We start from the raw sequence: 18,541 nt of genomic DNA on the forward strand, positions 1-18,541 counted from the left end.
TCTGAGCTGATCAGAAACATTCACGTTTGCTTTCTGCCTGTTTCTATGTACGTTTGCTTAGAGGAGACCTGATGTGAGATTTATTCTGACCTCCTCACTAGCAGGGACAGAAATATTAAGAACCAAAGAAATGCTACCACTAACAGTTACCTTCAGCTCAGATGCTCTGTTTTGTGCTAAAACGATGAAGTTGTCACACACAGGAAACAGCGGTGAGTACAGGAAGTAGAACTACACTGCAGGTCATGTTTGTACAGGACCAGATGGTAAATATGAGAAAAAGGAGAAGCAGAAAGGTGAAGTTGAGAGTGAATGTGTTGCAGCAGTTTTCTTACCAAAAGAGCTGAATAGTTTTCAGTGGTCAAACTACATGATCTGAAGCAGGAAGTGAACTCTACAGACAACTGCACACTCAGGTGATTTTAACCACTGTAATATAAGATATGCACTGTCTAAATACTGCCAACTACTAACAAGACTGAGAAACACACTGGACCACATGTACAACATTATATGTGACGTCAACACAGCTTCAACGCCACTGCACTTTGGACGATCACGTCATTGTTTGTTCAATCTGCCTACAAGCTGCACCTCAAACTAACTGCAAATTTCCCCGCTGTGGGATTAATAAAGAGTAGGGCCAGACTGATAAGGATTTTTTGAGGCTGATGTCGATTCCAGTATGTGCCAGAAAAAAATTCTGATAACCGATTAATCATCCTTTCAAAAATGTACAATGAATAACATAACTTCTTTTGGGGTCTTTTTTGTTACAACACCAAGGATATGAATTCCAGGCAGAACATTTTACTGTTTTACAATACTCTGTCCTCTAGTATTTGTTTAACTTTACAACGGAGAGGAATTTTCAAGTACAAAAATATGCAACAAAGCATTAAACCTCTGGGAAATTATACAACCTTAAGAAAAGAGTCACTGTATAAATGAGTTATGAAATACATCTTGTCTTGTACTTGTTGCTATAAATTAGAGGCAGGTAGAAAAACTTTTTTAAAAAGTTGTAAACAAGTAATTGTGAGGTCAGACATATACACATATACAGACATAATTGTGAGAGGAAAGCAACAAAAACACTAAAGTATTTCTATGGAGCATTCACAAACATAGCTAGCAGTTGTACTGATGAATTTATCTTTAGATTTAAATCATAGGTGTAAGCTGTATTTAAGAAACATAATGAGTGAAGTTACTGTAAAACATGATTTCTGCTGCCCTCTGATGCCCTTTAACATTAAATCACATTTTTTCTATTTCATTATTTCTTTGCCATGAAGTCAGGACTCATATAAACCAAAATAAAACCAGAGACGCCTTTCTCAGATGTCAAACATAAATATATTTAAATATATAATGGTCACAAATAGCCCGACACTAATGTTCCTTCATGACAGCACATTAAATAAACACAACAAACTAAATAAACACGTCATAAATTAGTAAACTGTTAGCTGGAGGTAAGTGTCCTGCAGGTCACAGCTGATCAGTCATAACGGATCGATAACTGCTGTCTCAACATTGTTGGAATTATTCTTAATCACATCATAATCGCAACTCATTTAACTATAGATCAGTTACATTACTATTGTGTTAAACATAAATGTCTGACATTTACAGCTATAAACTTTAGTTGACCTGACGTTTGGTGTGTGGGCATGAGTCTAACAGAACTGCTCCAGACGGCAGTTAACCTGCCTTCTGTGAAAAGAATAGAGTGTAGAAACAACACCTACGACATCCTCTTTTCCTTGAACTACAGCACAACAGTCTTACCTAGAATATGAACAAGCTTACATGCCATTAGTCACGTACACACACAACTTTATGAAAGTGAAACAGAAGTAGGGAAGGAGAGGTAGATGTCTTCCTTCAGGGTGCAGTCTCACTGGATTGGCTGGGGATTGTGTGCCAAGAGATATGGACAAATCTGTGCACCAACAAAGGAGACATAAGTTTAAACTAATCAGTTTAGACCAATTAGATAGCAGCACATTTTCATAAAAGTTTGTGTAAGTGTCAAATTAAGTATTCTCTTTTAGGAAGTTGTCTGCAGCAACTCTGTGGGTTAGCTACTGAGAGCTGCAGTTTTCTGAAGAGAAGAGATCCATGTGCATGTTCGTTTACTTTTCCAATGCTTATTAAATATTCTTAAAGGACAACCGGGACTCTAGACTCTTCTACAAGCAAATAAATGGACGCACTGACAACATGCTGTTGGTTAATGATCAGCAGATATAACTAAATCTATGTTAATTAGCTCCACGAGTTTAAAGTGAATGTGAGTCTAGGCTGCCTCCTCCATAGGACCTGCCAGTCATTCCAGACCAGACTGTCAATCAAGTAGTCCCACCCCTTGACTTCGCAAACTTTAATGCTCTATAAAAAATTCAATATTGATTATTTTAAGATCGGCCACCTGATCTCTGGTTTTGAGCATGAGGACTAACAAAAAAAAAATCCTGAGCTGTAGAAAAGCTATCTATTGAGTTTAAATTTTTTCAATGTAGAATTGGGTTCTATGGAGCTTTTTGGAGCCAGAACCTAGCAAACGGTGTGTGTTATTGCAAGTTTTTACACTTCCAGGTAGGCTTCATTGTTGGAGCCAAGTGCTATGTCCATCTTTATTAAATAGTCTATGATAGAAAGATGGTGTCTTGAATGCAGTTGTATTAACATGAATAAATATAATATATTCTTTACATATGACTTGAAAGGCACTTTATACTGGTCCTAAAACATAACTCTGTTTAACTTAGCATGCAGAACCAATTTTATATCATACAATAAGGCCTGCAACTGTCTGGAGCTCAACAGCCTGCTCTGAGAAGAGGAAGTTCAGTAGTTTACTGTGTCATCTACATACATATGCAGTTTAGCTCTGTGTTCCTTTTCCAATGCTTTTGATAAAACAAGATGTTTTGAGACTTTCATGATACTGAGATTTTGTCAAAGATGTTGCTCATCAACTCATGTAAAATATTAAAACTAATTATTTCAAACTTTGTGCTTAACCTCCAAGGTAAATAGCTTAAAATTGTTGACTCAATTGTTGACTCAATTGTTGACCACGGACTTCCCATTTATTACAATGAGGATTTTTAAACCATGTTTTTTATGAATTTTGTACAAACCATAGAACGAATCGCGACCAAAAGTCATAGCACACTATTCCAGATTGAGCTGTGCATTTTGATATATAATTCATATGAATTTTCTCAAAGCTGTCGGATGAATTAGGCACCAAAAATCCTGCTGGAAGACTATAAAAATAAAAACAAGTGCTTCAATGATTATGTATTGGACAATAAATGTGGACATAGAGTTGTGACAAACTTCCCTAAAATGCTACATACTGGTTCTGTGTACATTTCCAGAATGATAAAAATGAAAATTTTTCTTACAAAATTGTTCTAGTTTTCTCTTGAATGGTTCCTCATAAATGAAACCTGCATGTTATTGAGTTGACTGGTCATGTCTGTGTGCAGCTTCTTTATCATATTGGTGTCACACATCGGCGCAAACTCTGTTCTTTTACTATATGAGTGCAATGTTTCCAGCTCTGAACAGGTAAAAGCTGTGTGTTCTTTATTCTGTATCATAACTGCTGTGAACATGTTCCCACATTTCTGTGGTTTAGACGTTGAACTCAGCAGCATTGTGACTGCAGAGTGAACACAGGAAACCAAAACACACGTAGACTCTAAACATGGTCTTCTGGTCTCTAAACTGCATCAAAGCTCTTTGTTGCATCTTCATTTGACCCGAGTATGTAAAACCACGAACTTCCTCTTCTCTGTGGTCACCACAGTTTTTTTCAGGAGTAACATCGAAACAGTCAAAGCATTATTTTAAAAGGTGATTTAGAAAGTGAATAGTAGAATATTTCTAAGTGCAAGCTAGAATAAGAAAGAAATATATAATTAAGTCAGTCCTTTATCCTCAGAGGCAATTATATTTGAGATCCAACCTTTATATTTATCAGTTTGATACAACAACTTTCCTTTAAGCTCAAACTACAGCACCAGACCTTTTCTTTGAAATGGGACATCTTAGTTGGTTTGAGAGCAATTTCTTGTTACAGGGGGTTAGAGAACCTAGGCACAGACACAAATAGGGAAACAGGAGGAAAATAAGGAAATGCCTTTATTAAATAAAACAAAAGTTACAACACAAAAGGGGAAACTGGATTGAGGGGTGGAGGGGGGAGAACGACTACCATCAACTCTCTACAAATGGTCACAATAAACAAAAGGGAGGAAACCTACAAAACTAATACAGAACCAACTAAACTAACCAGAAGGAGTACTCACAAGAATGGGGAGGCAGGCTTGGGGAAAATCAGAGTCCAAATATGACTGAGGCAGATAATAAAAACAAGAACTGGCGGAAATCCGGGGGAAGAAGAGCAGAATCCATGGGGTTGAAGCAGTTGGAAGGCAGCATGCTTGGTGGGGAAAACATAATCTAAAAGGGGAACAGAAATAATGGTCCAACAAAAAGTGACTGAATGAACTGGGTTTAAATAGCTGAAGGTGTGGTAGTGAGCAGGTGAGTTGGGTGAGCTGATTACTGCAGCTGACACTCATTGCCAGCTGACACTCATTGCAGTAATCAGCAGGTAGCAGAAGAGGGCGAGTGACAGGGAGAGAAATAGACAGGAGGGAGAGATGACCGACAGAGGGAGCCAAAGAGAGACAGACAGGTCAAAACAGATAAACAGATGAGGAACCATGAGAGAAAGAAGGAAAAAGAGGGAGAAGGAGGAAGAAGGGCAGAGGCTGGAGCAGGGATCATAACATTCACATCCTGAATGTCACACCAAATGATGATCATACCGCTGGTGCTTCAAGATGATTTACTTTTTAAAATTGTCATAGAAAGTCAGACAGAGGTGCAGACAGAACCAGCAGACAAGAATAAAATATACTTTGACATATTACAAGTACAATTACAATTAGCAAACAAAACACAAGTGCAATTATGAAGACAATATGAAACTAAATCAATTTCTAAAACAAAATAAATGTCACATCTGCAGAGACAGAGCAGAAACTCACCAGCAATAGAAATCAATGTCTCTTCAAAGAGTCCCTTCATTGATGTTAAAAAGAGGTTCCTGATGTCATGTATTGTTATACAGTATAAACTGTTTGGAGATTCCAGGCATTATATTGCAGTGGTGTCTTAGATTAAATGTAATTGTTAGTGACACTAATGTGCTTGATGTTAAGTTATCTTTAACATCTTTAACAGCCTACTGTAACTGCACGAAGACAAAAAAGTGGCCCAAACTGCAAAAATCACCCTTTATCTAATCCTCCATTTACAGAAACAAAGGACACAAACTTTAAATACTGGTTCCACTTCACATAGAAGAGTCTCAGTCAACGGAAAAGTGATTTTTTTTCTTTGTTTCTTCATCTCCTGAGGCGTTGCAGCCACATAACATTTCCTTTAATAAATAGCACTATTTCTCTAACAACTCATTTTTAAACAAGTAATTGCAGGAACACAAAGTAATTCTCGTCTTTTTGTCTCTGGAACTTTTCAAGTTGTAACTCTGCACATATTTAGCTTAGAAGAAATAAAAGTACAAAGTATGTAAAGTATTTATATTTTATTATTACGTTCACTTTGGCATTTTTTAAAAATTAATTTTGTTGGCTTATCTTAAAGCATTTTGCTAAACAGATTATATCAGGCTAAACTTTAGCATCTGTCAGCAATTACACAAATGCGAAATCCAGAACTTTTGGATGTGAGAGACAACAGAGATTCTGGAAAATAACAACACAGTATATGTTTAATGACTATATAAGATTTCAGTATTTGGCATAAAAGTATACTTATACATATAAAGTAGAAACTGTAGAAGGAAATCCACATATACAATTTGAAATGTTCACTTAAACTGTGAATTGAGTCAGTTTGAAAACCGTGTAAAGCATAAAAGTACTGATATTTGATTTATGGCCCAAAGAATGTTAAAAACAAACGTGTCTGTTATTTTAAATGTAATTACTTAGAATTATATTTGGTGTTTAATAAAGTAACGGGACAAATAGTGATCTCTTTTGTGATCGGTGGAGACTTCACTCTCACTGATAAATGATGAAATACTGACCAGTGACCTTTATTTATATCTGCAGTGATTCCAGATAGTCAGACTCTGCTGATAGATGTTTTTATGTAGTATGTATTCGTTGAGGAGCTGAAAACAGTTGGTTTTACATTTCACTTGATAAAACGAAAAACACATTTCAACAAACTAGTTAAACCGTTTTATTTTAAACTGGACATTAGTGATGTGTTGGCCTGAATGAAGCGGCTCTTAGAGCTACAATAACTCTCCTCTGATTGGACGATCACACTTCCCTCTCATTCTGACCAATCAGTGAGCAGCTGTGTTGCTATATAAGGCTGTGGTTCGGGCGGTTGACGTTATTCTAGTTTCTGCTCCTATTCAGAAGTTTTTGCTCTGAAACATGTCTGGACGTGGAAAGACCGGCGGCAAAGCCAGAGCTAAGGCAAAGACCCGCTCCTCCCGGGCAGGACTTCAGTTCCCGGTGGGTCGTGTCCACAGACTGCTGAGGAAGGGCCATTATGCGGAGCGTGTGGGTGCCGGCGCTCCCGTCTACCTGGCGGCTGTGCTGGAGTACCTGACCGCTGAGATCCTGGAGCTGGCTGGAAACGCCGCCAGAGACAACAAGAAGACCCGCATCATCCCCCGTCACCTGCAGCTGGCTGTCCGCAACGACGAGGAGCTCAACAAGCTGCTGGGCGGAGTGACGATCGCTCAGGGCGGCGTGCTGCCCAACATCCAGGCTGTGCTGCTGCCCAAGAAGACCGAGAAGCCCGCCAAGTCCAAGTAAAGCAGGAGACCTGCTGATCAACACAAAGGCTCTTTTCAGAGCCAAACACTGTCATCTGGTAAACAGCAAACATCCTTGTGTGTCTACTCAAACACCGTCAATACAGCATCCAGACCTTCATCTCATATTATACAGTTATTGCAACGATCAAATTAAGACACAGACTACACTGTCTGCTACCGTTTAAAGCATTACACAGTACACAGAATAAAATTACACTAAAGTAGATCAGTTGGACATTCATTTGAATACATAAATGTCATATAAGAGGCTGAATCTGTACAGTTACTGGAACATATTTTGATCATAAAAGGTGGTCAGTTTGGCTCCGCCCAGTCAAACTGCCACCGACTGTCCTCTCTTACGTCCGCAGTTCAGCCCTAGACGATTCCGAATCAGAATAATTAAGCTTGGGCGAATTGATTAAAGGCTGTCTTCTTTTGAGTTCAACTTATATTAGTACGTATTTACAGTATAATGGTGATGTTGAAAACATGTCAAATTTATTTCTGCAAATTTTACATTTTTCTTTCAACATTTATGTTTTAGTTTGTTCTTTAAAAAAATAAAAAGACCAGCAAACTAAGTAGGAAGTAACAGTATTTTGTCAGATAACGAGCTCAGTCCTGCCCCTTTAAAATGATGAACATTATTATCTAAGGCATAAGTGATTAACATAATGGAATTACGAACTATACTTAATGGAGTAGAAAAAACAATAATCTCGTTTTAAAAACTTAGTTATATTGAAGAGGAATAATAAAAAAAAAACGATCTCTATATTTCTGTATTTATACATTCCATCTTAAGCTACATGTTAATTATATTTCAGTTCTTATTTTTAATATACAAGTCTCTTTAAATCTATTGAGTACATTAATATCAACAGCCAGTTTTTTGGAGACTGATGGTGGATTTAATATTTACGTGTTCAAGTTTAGAGCTGAATTTAGAGTTTCCACCTTGTGAGCAGCGATGTTGAGTGGTGAAGTAGTGATGAGTCAGGCAGCAGCTCTTTAGTGGAGACTGTGGTGGCTCTGAAAAGAGCCTTTGCTGATGAGTGAGTGGAGATGAAGCAACTTCACTTCTTTGCAGCTTTCTTAGCTGCAGGCTTCTTGACTGCACTTTTCTTGGCTGCGGGCTTCTTGGCTGCAGCTTTGGGCTTCTTAGCGGCAGGCTTCTTGGGGCTCTTCTTCGGCGTCTTCTTGACGACTTTCTTGGCCGCTACCTTCTTCGGGGACTTCTTGACCGCTGTCTTCTTAGCTGCTGCCTTCTTGGTCGCGGCAGGTTTCTTAGCTTTGGCGGCGGCGGGTTTCTTGGCTTTGACGGGAGCCTTCTTCTTGATCACCTTCTTGGCCGGTTTGGAGACCTTGGGCTCTTTCTTGGCGAGCTTGAAGGAACCGGAGGCTCCAGTGCCCTTAGTCTGGATCAGAACCCCATTGGTGACCATCTTGGTGACGGCGGTGTTGATGCGTTTGTTGGACTTCGCCACATCCACCTTTTTCGTCGCCAGCACCTTCTTGATCGCAGCCAGTGAGATCCCCTTCCGCTCCTTGGACTCGGCCACAGCGGCGACGATCAGCTTCGGGAGGCTGGGTCCGTCCGTCTTGGACCGGACCGCCTTCTTCTTCGGGGCTTTGGCCGGAGCTTTAGCCGGTGCAGCTGCTGGAGCTTCTTCTGCCATGTTTCTCTGTCTCTGTTCGTCTCAAAGTGTCCGAGCTGAAGGCAGGAGGCGGGACTTATAAACACCATGAGAACCATAAAGAGGCAACACACCGCGCCGGGCTGCCGCTGCCTCAAACGCGGCCACATTTGTGTTTTCTCCGGCACGTTTTGGACACAAAAGACGGACAAAATCAGCCTTTTCACACTCCACGGTCGCTGCCACGCCGACGACACGCGTGTCCCTCCACACTGGGCTCATGTTCGGCTTCCAGCTCTTTGTCTCTCGCTTCCAGGAGGCTTCCAAGCTGTCGGACACACGGTGACCGAGGGCGGTTCGCTGACACTTTTCTGCACATTTGTGCTCCTAAAACGACTAAAAGCTCTTCGTCTCCGGTGGAACATCGGTGTTCCGGTTAGCAGAGACATGTGAGGATATAGTGGAAGGAAAACGGCGGCGCTGCGCTGTTTTGTTGGCCTGAAAGCGGCGAGATTTTATCGCCGGTAAACACACGGACGCTGCCGGTGCTCGGGGTCTGCTGGTGTCTGAATGATCCACTGGAAGAAACTCTGTCTGAACTAAATGTTGGATTATCGAAGCACCGACACTTAAACGTTTTAATTAATCTCTGATTTAACTAACATTACATCTGCTCTCTGAATATTTCGGATTTTTAAACTTTTTTGTCCTAATATCCAGTATTCAGATCCATGTTACAAGTCTTTCTATATGTGTGCATTTATTATAATAAAATGTAGAAATCGTCTCATGGTATCATTTGTATGTTTAAATACATGACTTAGAAAATGTTTTAGTTGCATTAACGTTTTTCACACATTTATTCTTAATTACTTATCTTGTACTGATGCTGAATATTCCTGTTAGTTTACAATTAAATTGATTTCCTTTTCATCCTAAACAGCATGTATTTACATTGAAGCTGAAACTGTAAAAACTATTTTATCACATCATCCTGAATAATCTAAAATCAGCCTGTTATTGATGTATGGTTAAGAAATCAATGACTTTAATAAAGACAGCAACATGCAGCTGTCACTAAAATAATTATTATATCCAAACAGAAAATTCCATTGTTAATTAAATATATTGACTACATAAGATAAAACCAGCTTGATGAAGATAAAATAAGTCAATAAAAAATGTTATGAGAAGAAATTAGTTTCAAGAAGATTAATAAATAAATGAAATCTTTCAAATCAATCAAAGTCTGACTAATAAGGTAGATTCTTGAGTTTGCTTTTAAAATACCAACACTCTGCTGCCCTCAGGTCTTCTGCTATTCCACAGATGGAAGAACAAAATGCTTCTTCACTGCAGGTTTTTGTTCTGCTATCCACTATACATTACAGGAGAGTTTGATGGCCTTCTGCTGGGTGACAGGGGTTACCATGCCAACCTAGGCTGATGACCCCATACCCTGACCCTGAACCAGACCCCCAACAGAACTTCAACCGGGCTCACTGCAAGAGAAGAGACAGGATGGAGATGACCCTGTGGTCACCACAGCAGTGAAGTAAACACACATTTCATTTGGTCTTCTTTTTTCCTACAAATAAAAGAGCTAGTTTACTTAATGTTCCAATAGTTAATATAATTCACCTGTGACCTGCACCCACTTCTAACTTGTGCTCCAGTATTTCAATGTCCAGATCTGCCCTCCTAATCTGGCGGTCCCAGTTTTGCATTTCTTTATCTGTTTTTTTGGATTTTTTTCAGCAAGTGGATTTTGTATATTTGTTTTACTGGTAACTGGGAATACATAGAGGACATTAAATTATACAGTTGCACATGAATTCCATGGAATGAACCTCTCTCATCCATCTCACTGTGTCAATCTGTGCAGTGGAAGTTGAGGAACCATCCTACTGCTGTCCAGCCATGCTCTGTTAAAAAAGGATGAGAATATGCAATACTTCAGTGTAGGCTAAATGTCACACTCTATATTCCACCAGAATGTTAAGAAATGTGAATGGGAAGAGAACTATCAGTAACATACCTCTATATGCCTTTCTGGATCCCCTTCTGTAAAGGCAGCAGACACAGTTTCATCCTCTTCATCCTAGATGAGTGATATGTTTCAGTAGACCTAAACTACCATTTGGCTAAATCTTTGGAGTATTGCCTACTTACAGTTACAAGGTCTGTTGTGGTGTGAAGGGGCTCCACCAGGCAGATAGTACCATCAGAATCTGTTGGGCCAAAAAAAAATAAATATTTGTTTTACTGGTATTTGTATGAATACGCTTAAAAAAAATACATATACACATATACATGGGCTACACACACACACAAACACACACACACGTATATATATATATATATATATATATATATATATATATATATATATATATATATATATATATATATATATATAGCCATATTACATTTTATAAAAGCACTTGTGTCTTGGGGGGGTGGTCTCAGAGGATGAGCTCCCTCCAGAGATTCCCTCAGCCACTGGCCTTCCCAGATTCTGGCTTAGGACCAGCTCCTCTGCCTAGAGGTGATGCTGGGCCACCACCCATTTTAGGGCCACCTGCTTTCTTTCTGTTGGCTGAGTAGAAGTCTGTGTTAGTTTAAATAGGCTTAATTGTTTAACAGAACATGATATGGATGCAGACATTTAGGCCATGTGTGGGATAAAACCACTGCACAGTCAAACAGCCACTTAATATTTAGGCTACTTTACAATGTAAAACATGATCAAAATGAGGCAGCTCCATGAGATTATGCCGACTTCTTACCTGTTTTAACAATGTTTTTATATTTCATCTTAAGCTGCTACCATGTGCACTTCTCCCCCACGGGATTGCACTTAAATGAAATAACTTAATAGGCTACTATTCAAACAGTTTTCCCCTGTAATATTATTGTGATTTAAACTTACGCATTGACCCGGGTAGCAATGTTCTCCCACGCCGTCTCCCTCTCTTTTGCAGCTGCAGGTGTTGCACTTCTTTCTAAAAACGTGTTCGAAGTCACCATATGAGCGCATTAAGATTTCCAGTTTAAGTGGTGTAAAAAACTTCGCTCTCCGCTTCCCGGTTGCCATGGTGACTCGTCACATCAGAGTTCCATTGATGTTGTCTTTTTATAGTTGTGGTGCACGCGCTTAACTCCGGGTGAAACTACTCCGAGTTGATTGAACCAACTCAAATCAGCCGTTGTGAAACTGGAAACTCAGAGTTTTCTATCTCAGAGTAGAATAACTCAGAGTCCAGGGTTACACTCAGAGTTTATTGAACCTGCTTCATGAAACGGATCCCAGATCTGTCAACAGGTTTAGTTCATAACATAGTCGGATAAAGACAAAGAATATTAAGAGCTTTATTGACCAATTAAATAATCTCTAAAACAGTTCTAAACAGACAAGTAACCAGATCAGAGACTTTAAAACATGAGCTCTCCTTCTGGTCTTAGACTTCGTCTTAGTTGGAGAACAATTATGGTCTTTTTGGGGAAACCACGCAGGGGAACATTACAGTGGTCAGTCCTGCATTTAATAACAGCATCTATTAGTGTCGCTGAATTAGTTTTGGAGAGGACTAGTGGCAGTCTGGCAGGATTTTTAAGTGATACAGTACTTAATTTGGTAGTGATCTTGATAAGATTACTAACATTCAGAGATTTTTTTTTCTCTCCTACTAGCTGCTGTGTCACTTTGTATTTCTTGAATATTATAGTTTTGTCATCTGATACTAAAATACTCAATACCAGAGCATTTTTTTACCTCAATAGTAGATCATTAATACAATGAACCAGCAGGATGCTGCTCTGTTGACAGATTTATGTAAATACAAATAACTGAATATGGATATGACATCTTAAAAAATTCACTTCTATCAATAATTTCACTTTTAACATACTGTAATCAATCAAAATTATCCATGTATTTAAAAGGGATCAATCAAAGCATAATAAGAGAACAGAGGCAGATTTACTGAAAATGATTGAAGTGATATTTTGGAGCATGCTGGTTATTATCAGATAAGAAAAACCATTCATCCCACAGTGAGTGAAGTTTTTCAACATCTGCTGAAAAACAGATGAGTCTCTGTAGCCAAGTTCAGTGTCTCTCTTTTTACTTGCCCTGATTTGCTCTGGAGTCCTCTCCAGTCTCTTTTGCTTTATTATTCTGTGGTTGGTCCTCCACTTTCTTCCTATAGTTGGCCTTGCACTCTCTGATCTTTCTTTTGAACTCAGTTTTTCTGTCACCACACCTCCTTTTCTGCAGCAGCAAACCTCCCACATTTAAAAGTTCAAGAGACAATAAAACACAACAGGAATAGACATGAGCAGAGACTACAATACAGAAATAAACTGAATATAAAGTAAGAATTGGAGCTGCTGAGTCAGCAGTATCATGCATGACACCCAGTCGGGTATAAATTTCAGAGAAATATTTTAGATTCATAGTTACTAAACACTAACTGTTTATTCTGGTTACCTTTTCAAATAACGTTCTCAGACCAACCTCGAGTTATTGAGAAGCATCGGGATGCTGCTCTGTAGAGGAGATGTGTGGCCCTGAAAAGGACCTTTGTTTTGCTACATCATCGCTGACTTTAACCTCCGAAGCCGTACAGAGTGCGGCCCTGCCTCTTCAGAGCGTACACCACATCCATGGCGGTCACCGTCTTCCTCTTGGCGTGCTCGGTGTAGGTGACGGCATCACGGATGACGTTCTCCAGGAACACCTTCAACACACCGCGGGTCTCCTCGTAGATCAGACCCGAAATACGCTTGACTCCACCGCGGCGAGCCAAACGGCGGATAGCGGGCTTGGTGATTCCCTGGATGTTATCCCGGAGAACTTTACGGTGACGCTTAGCGCCTCCTTTACCGAGTCCTTTCCCTCCTTTGCCTCTTCCAGACATCTTCTCTCTTCTGCAGATTTCTGCTCAATGATACCGCTGCTGGATTGACGGATATTTAACTCTCTACTGAGGACGTGATAGAAGACAGAGGCGGTCCTCCTCCCTCTTCTTCTGTGAATTTTCCTGCTACTTAATAATGAACCTTTTTTGCTTCATCAGCGCCACCAATTGACCAACAGCAGGATCAGCAGCTGCTGTCTTCATGGATCCTTCAGCAGGAAATTCACACATTACAGCAGCTGAGAAGATACAAGAAGAATTGTGTTTAAAACATGAGCAGTGTCATGATTGAGCACACACAGAGCAATAATACAAAATATAAACATAAATTTAACATGTCATTTCGGATGGTAAATCGACAATCAAATCAGATATTAGCATCCATTGTGGTCAGCAGAAGAAATGTTAGTTTTGGGAACAAACATTTTAAAAAGTATTTTTTGGTGGTCATATTGATAAAAACCCTGAAACGTCAATTTGTGCGTAGTTATTATCTTAATGGTGCTTATTGTATTTATTTTACTGATCTGTTGATCTGTTAAACACAGGATCAGTTACCATGGTGATCTTAGAACATAACAGTAACAGAATAATCACAAATGCCAGTTGTTACTGTTTTTTTCAATGTATTACATCAGTCACAAGATTGACCTGTAAATTATTTACTGTTTATGATCCATGAAAACACAATAATGCAATAAACTAAAAAAAAGTATTTAGATTTGCTTCATGTCTTCCACAGAATATGGAATTATTAAACATTGAAAATATAAATTAATAGAAGGAATATTTGTTTGAGCCTACAAATGACAGTGTTGACAGTTGAAAGAGGATTTAAAGCTCTGCAGATAAAGTGTCTCTAATATGACATTCATGTATTCAAATGAAAGTCTAACTGATCTACTTTAGTGTAATTTCATTCTATGTGCTGTGACACTATTCATGCTTTAAACGGTAGCAGACAGTGTAGTCCGCGTCTTAATTTGATCGTTGCAATAACTGTAATATGAGATAATGGTCTGGACGCTGTACTGACAGTGTTTGAATAAACACACGAGGACGGTTGCTGTTTATCAGAGAACAGTGTTTGGCTCTGAAAAGAGCCTTTGTGTTGATCAGCGGATTTCCTGCTTTACTTGGACTTGGCGGGCTTCTCGGTCTTCTTGGGCAGCAGCACAGCCTGGATGTTGGGCAGCACGCCGCCCTGAGCGATGGTCACTCCGCCCAGCAGCTTGTTGAGCTCCTCGTCGTTGCGGACAGCCAGCTGCAAGTGACGGGGGATGATGCGGGTCTTCTTGTTGTCTCTGGCGGCGTTTCCAGCCAGCTCCAGGATCTCAGCAGTCAGGTACTCCAGCACAGCCGCCAGGTAGACGGGAGCGCCGGCACCCACACGCTGCGCATAATTTCCCTTCCTCAGCAGCCTGTGGACACGACCCACCGGGAACTGAAGTCCTGCCCGGGAGGAGCGGCTCTTTGCCTTGGCTCTGGCTTTGCCGGCACCTTTCCCACGTCCAGACATATTTCAGACAATAAAAGCTTCTTACTGTGAGCAGAAACGAGAATAACGTCAAAGCGACAAACTGCAGCCTTATATAGCAACATAGCTGCTCATTGATTGGTCAGAATGAGAGGGAAATGTGATCGTCCAATCAGAGGAGAGTTATTGTAGCTCTAAGAGCCCCTTCATTCAGACGAACACAAGAATCGCGACTGGAAAGGAACTCAAATATATATAGTAGAATAAGTCATATTTGAATTGAATTCAAGTTTAATCCTACATACAAAGAGTCAAAAAATGTACTTTTCAGATCCTCATTGAACAAGTATAAAACCATTTAACATCAGCAGGGTCTGACTGTCTGGAATAATTACAGATACAAAAACGGTCATTTAGATTAATATTAATTTATCATTTATCAGTGAGAGTGGAGTGTTCCCCGATCAGAAACGAGACTACTATTTCAAACTTTATTAAACACGCAAATATAATTTTGATTAATTAAACTCTAAATAACAGTTGTTATTGTTATTAACATTGTTTGGGTCCATTAATCAAAAATCAGTACTTTTATGCTTTAGTTCAAACTGATTCACCACAGTTTAAGAGAACATTTCAAATTGTATGTGGATCTGCTTCTGCTGGTTTCTATTTTGTGTATAAGTATACTTAGATGCCCAATACTGTAGATTTATATATTCGTTAAACATGTTATTTCCCAGAATCTTTGACTTCTTTCACATTTAAAATTTCTGGAATTCATGTCTAACTACTGACAGATGCTAAAGTCCAGCCCCATGTGAAATGCTTTTGGCTGAACCAACAAAATTAATACAAACCGGGGAAAAATGTATTGAGCGAGAAGATCTTAATGAAATGAATTTGTTTTTAAGATGAGCTGTCAGATAAACAGTGTTATGTAGGAAAAGCAATAACATTAGTTATGTGGCTGCATCACCCCAGAAGATTAATAGATAAATTGTTATGTGGGACATTGAGCTCTCACAGTGAACATGTGTGGCTCTTAAAAGAGCCGTTGTGCCAGGTGTAAAGTGAGTGCTGTGGGTCTAAGCTCTCTCTCCACGAATGCGGCGGGCCAGCTGGATGTCTTTGGGCATGATAGTGACCCTCTTGGCGTGGATGGCACACAGGTTGGTGTCCTCGAAGAGACCGACCAGGTAAGCCTCGCTGGCCTCCTGCAGAGCCATGACAGCGGAGCTCTGGAAGCGCAGGTCCGTCTTGAAGTCCTGAGCGATCTCTCTGACGAGGCGCTGGAAGGGCAGCTTGCGGATCAGCAGCTCCGTGGATTTCTGGTAGCGACGGATCTCTCTCAAAGCCACGGTACCGGGACGGTAACGGTGAGGCTTCTTCACACCGCCGGTGGCCGGCGCGCTCTTGCGGGCAGCCTTGGTGGCCAGCTGCTTCCTGGGAGCTTTTCCTCCGGTGGATTTACGAGCGGTCTGCTTGGTTCTTGCCATTCTGCTTCCTCTGTCTTCACTGGTCCAACAATAAAATACAAGTGGAGACTGAGCGGCAACAGCGAGCTTATATGGAGAGCGGCGGAGCAACGGAGGCTCTGATTGGTCCAGAGCGGTGCAGCGCGTGGACTATCAGAGCGTGTATTGGATGAAATGAATGTGACGTTTAAAATAAGCTCCTCCTCCACAGCGTCCGCCAAATTTATTTGATTTGATACTACACTATATAAGAAAGAAGGAACACACACACACATATATATATAATCAGTTCTTAATTAAATAATATTGAGAAAAGCAGTATTGGATTTTAGTATCCAGTGTTTTCCTGCAGAGAGGAGTTTTACAGTTTGGTGGTGTTGTCAAACACCAAGACATCTCTTTGCTTATATTGGCTTGTTCTGCTGTAAAATACTTAACATTTAGTTAAAAGAATAAGTTCAGATTTCAGTGTCATCTTGAGTTGTAAATCATTAACTGCTAAAGATCCATGAAAATACAATAATGACAGCAATCCACTATAGAGAAAAATGTAAATTTAGATTTAATCTGTCTTCTTTGTGCCTATTCTTGTTAAAATAGATGTAACTGAAGATGTAATGATGTTCATCAATGTATTACTGCCATAACACTGTGGCTGCTTAAACAAAATGAGATAATGTAAAATACACATATAGTCAGCTATCAAAAATATAGTTAATTAGGTGTTGGAAGTAGTCGCATTGGAGTTAACACTTATGTTTTTTTAAATTTTAATAGTTCACGTTTTCTGAAGAAAAGGTGTGTAATGAAAAACCAAGACATCTGTCTGCTTATATTTATTTGTTCTTCTGAAAGATAATTTCACGGAGAAAGAAATGATTCAGACCATTATGTTTGGTCCTATAGATCACATAGTGTGGACACAGCTGAACGTGGATCTAGAGCTCTGCAGATCAAGTGTGTGGCTCTTAAAAGAGCCGTTGTGTGTTGTAGATAATGAAGGTGTTTACTTGGAGCTGGTGTACTTGGTGACGGCCTTGGTCCCCTCGGACACGGCGTGCTTGGCCAGCTCACCGGGCAGCAGCAGCCTGACGGCGGTCTGGATCTCCCTGGAGGTGATGGTGGAGCGCTTGTTGTAGTGAGCCAGGCGGGAGGCCTCGCCGGCGATACGCTCAAAGATGTCGCTGACGAACGAGTTCATGATGCCCATGGCCTTGGACGAGATGCCGGTATCGGGATGGACCTGCTTCAGCACCTTGTACACGTAGATAGCGTAGCTCTCCTTCCTGCTTCTCTTCCTCTTCTTGCCGCCCTTTCCGGCGCTCTTCGTCACCGCTTTCTTGGAGCCCTTCTTCGGGGCGGACTTGGCTGGTTCCGGCATCTTTCTCCGTCACTGTAGTAACAACTGAAGCTGAGAGCAGAGAGAGGCTCTTCTTATACAGGCCGCATGGAAATACGACTGCGCAGCCCCCCGTCTGTAATTGGCTGATCTGCTCAGCTGGTTGGAGTCTGGTTTCCATGGAGACGACACAGAAAGCTGGAGACCTCCGACAGTTTCAAGGTAGTACTTTAGATTTCTGAGTATAGGCTGGATATTAAACACCTTGTATTGAATATAATTGTATTATAAATTACATCTTCACACAAACTTTTGCATTTCAAGGGAAGACGACATTATCATTGTTGTGTTTTTAATAATCTCCGCCACTGACACCATCATAATTCCGAGAAAGAAATGATCGTAGCATCCCTCCGTTATTCCATTGACTCTCTAGCTGTTTGTCTCTCATTCTGCATCTTCATTGTCTTGAAAGGTTCATATTTTATTGTTATCTTTAGGGGTACATTAGCAGTGCTTCAGTTTATATCGTGTGTGTTGTTAGTAAAATCCATCCACTTTATTTATTACCACATTCTGTCAAATCAGTCACAAATCCATTTTTTTTAAATTCATCAGCTATTTAGTTCTTTATTTCCTCTATCTGAGCAAGTCTTCATGAAATCATTGTTTTAGCAGTTAGCTTTATCATTTCTATCATTGTACCATTATATGCAAGACATACTAGTCAGTGCATTGTTCTCAACTGTAACGTTACCGTCCCAGTAGTTTCACTTACTACTTGTGTATG

The 18,541-nt window shown here is 40.1% G+C and overlaps 6 protein-coding genes across 6 annotated transcripts; 1 reads left to right on the forward strand and 5 right to left on the reverse strand.

Moving 5' to 3' along the window:
• Positions 1-6,287: 6,287 nt before the first annotated feature.
• On the reverse strand, positions 6,288-8,602 carry LOC111567390 (histone H1-like). The gene is made up of 2 exons (XM_055009593.1): positions 7,856-8,602; positions 6,288-6,903 (listed from the first exon to the last, which is right to left on the reverse strand). The coding sequence occupies exon 1, from the start codon at positions 8,575-8,577 to the stop codon at positions 7,975-7,977; it is 603 nt and encodes a 200-aa protein (XP_054865568.1). The 5' UTR covers positions 8,578-8,602; the 3' UTR covers positions 6,288-6,903; positions 7,856-7,974.
• Positions 6,507-6,935, forward strand: LOC111567252 (histone H2A-like). Its single transcript, XM_023268237.3, has one exon. It carries the CDS (start codon positions 6,507-6,509, stop codon positions 6,891-6,893), a length of 387 nt encoding a protein of 128 aa, XP_023124005.1. The 3' UTR covers positions 6,894-6,935.
• A 4,500-nt stretch (positions 8,603-13,102) lies between the features above and the next one.
• LOC111567243 (histone H4) lies at positions 13,103-13,472 on the reverse strand. The gene has a single exon (XM_023268226.3). It carries the CDS (start codon positions 13,455-13,457, stop codon positions 13,146-13,148), a length of 312 nt encoding a protein of 103 aa, XP_023123994.1. The 5' UTR covers positions 13,458-13,472; the 3' UTR covers positions 13,103-13,145.
• A 1,059-nt stretch (positions 13,473-14,531) lies between these two features.
• On the reverse strand, positions 14,532-14,991 carry LOC111567253 (late histone H2A.L3). Its single transcript, XM_023268238.3, has one exon. The coding sequence runs from the start codon at positions 14,974-14,976 to the stop codon at positions 14,590-14,592; it is 387 nt and encodes a 128-aa protein (XP_023124006.1). The 5' UTR covers positions 14,977-14,991; the 3' UTR covers positions 14,532-14,589.
• A 727-nt stretch (positions 14,992-15,718) lies between these two features.
• On the reverse strand, positions 15,719-16,446 carry LOC111567250 (histone H3). Its single transcript, XM_023268236.3, has one exon. It carries the CDS (start codon positions 16,431-16,433, stop codon positions 16,023-16,025), a length of 411 nt encoding a protein of 136 aa, XP_023124004.1. The 5' UTR covers positions 16,434-16,446; the 3' UTR covers positions 15,719-16,022.
• Positions 16,447-17,337: 891 nt separating this feature from the next.
• LOC111567256 (histone H2B) lies at positions 17,338-17,793 on the reverse strand. The gene has a single exon (XM_023268242.3). It carries the CDS (start codon positions 17,791-17,793, stop codon positions 17,419-17,421), a length of 375 nt encoding a protein of 124 aa, XP_023124010.1. The 3' UTR covers positions 17,338-17,418.
• Positions 17,794-18,541: the final 748 nt, after the last annotated feature.

Source organism: Amphiprion ocellaris, chromosome 4, assembly GCF_022539595.1.
Source record: "Amphiprion ocellaris isolate individual 3 ecotype Okinawa chromosome 4, ASM2253959v1, whole genome shotgun sequence".
In the NCBI taxonomy this organism is placed as follows: domain Eukaryota; kingdom Metazoa; phylum Chordata; class Actinopteri; family Pomacentridae; genus Amphiprion; species Amphiprion ocellaris.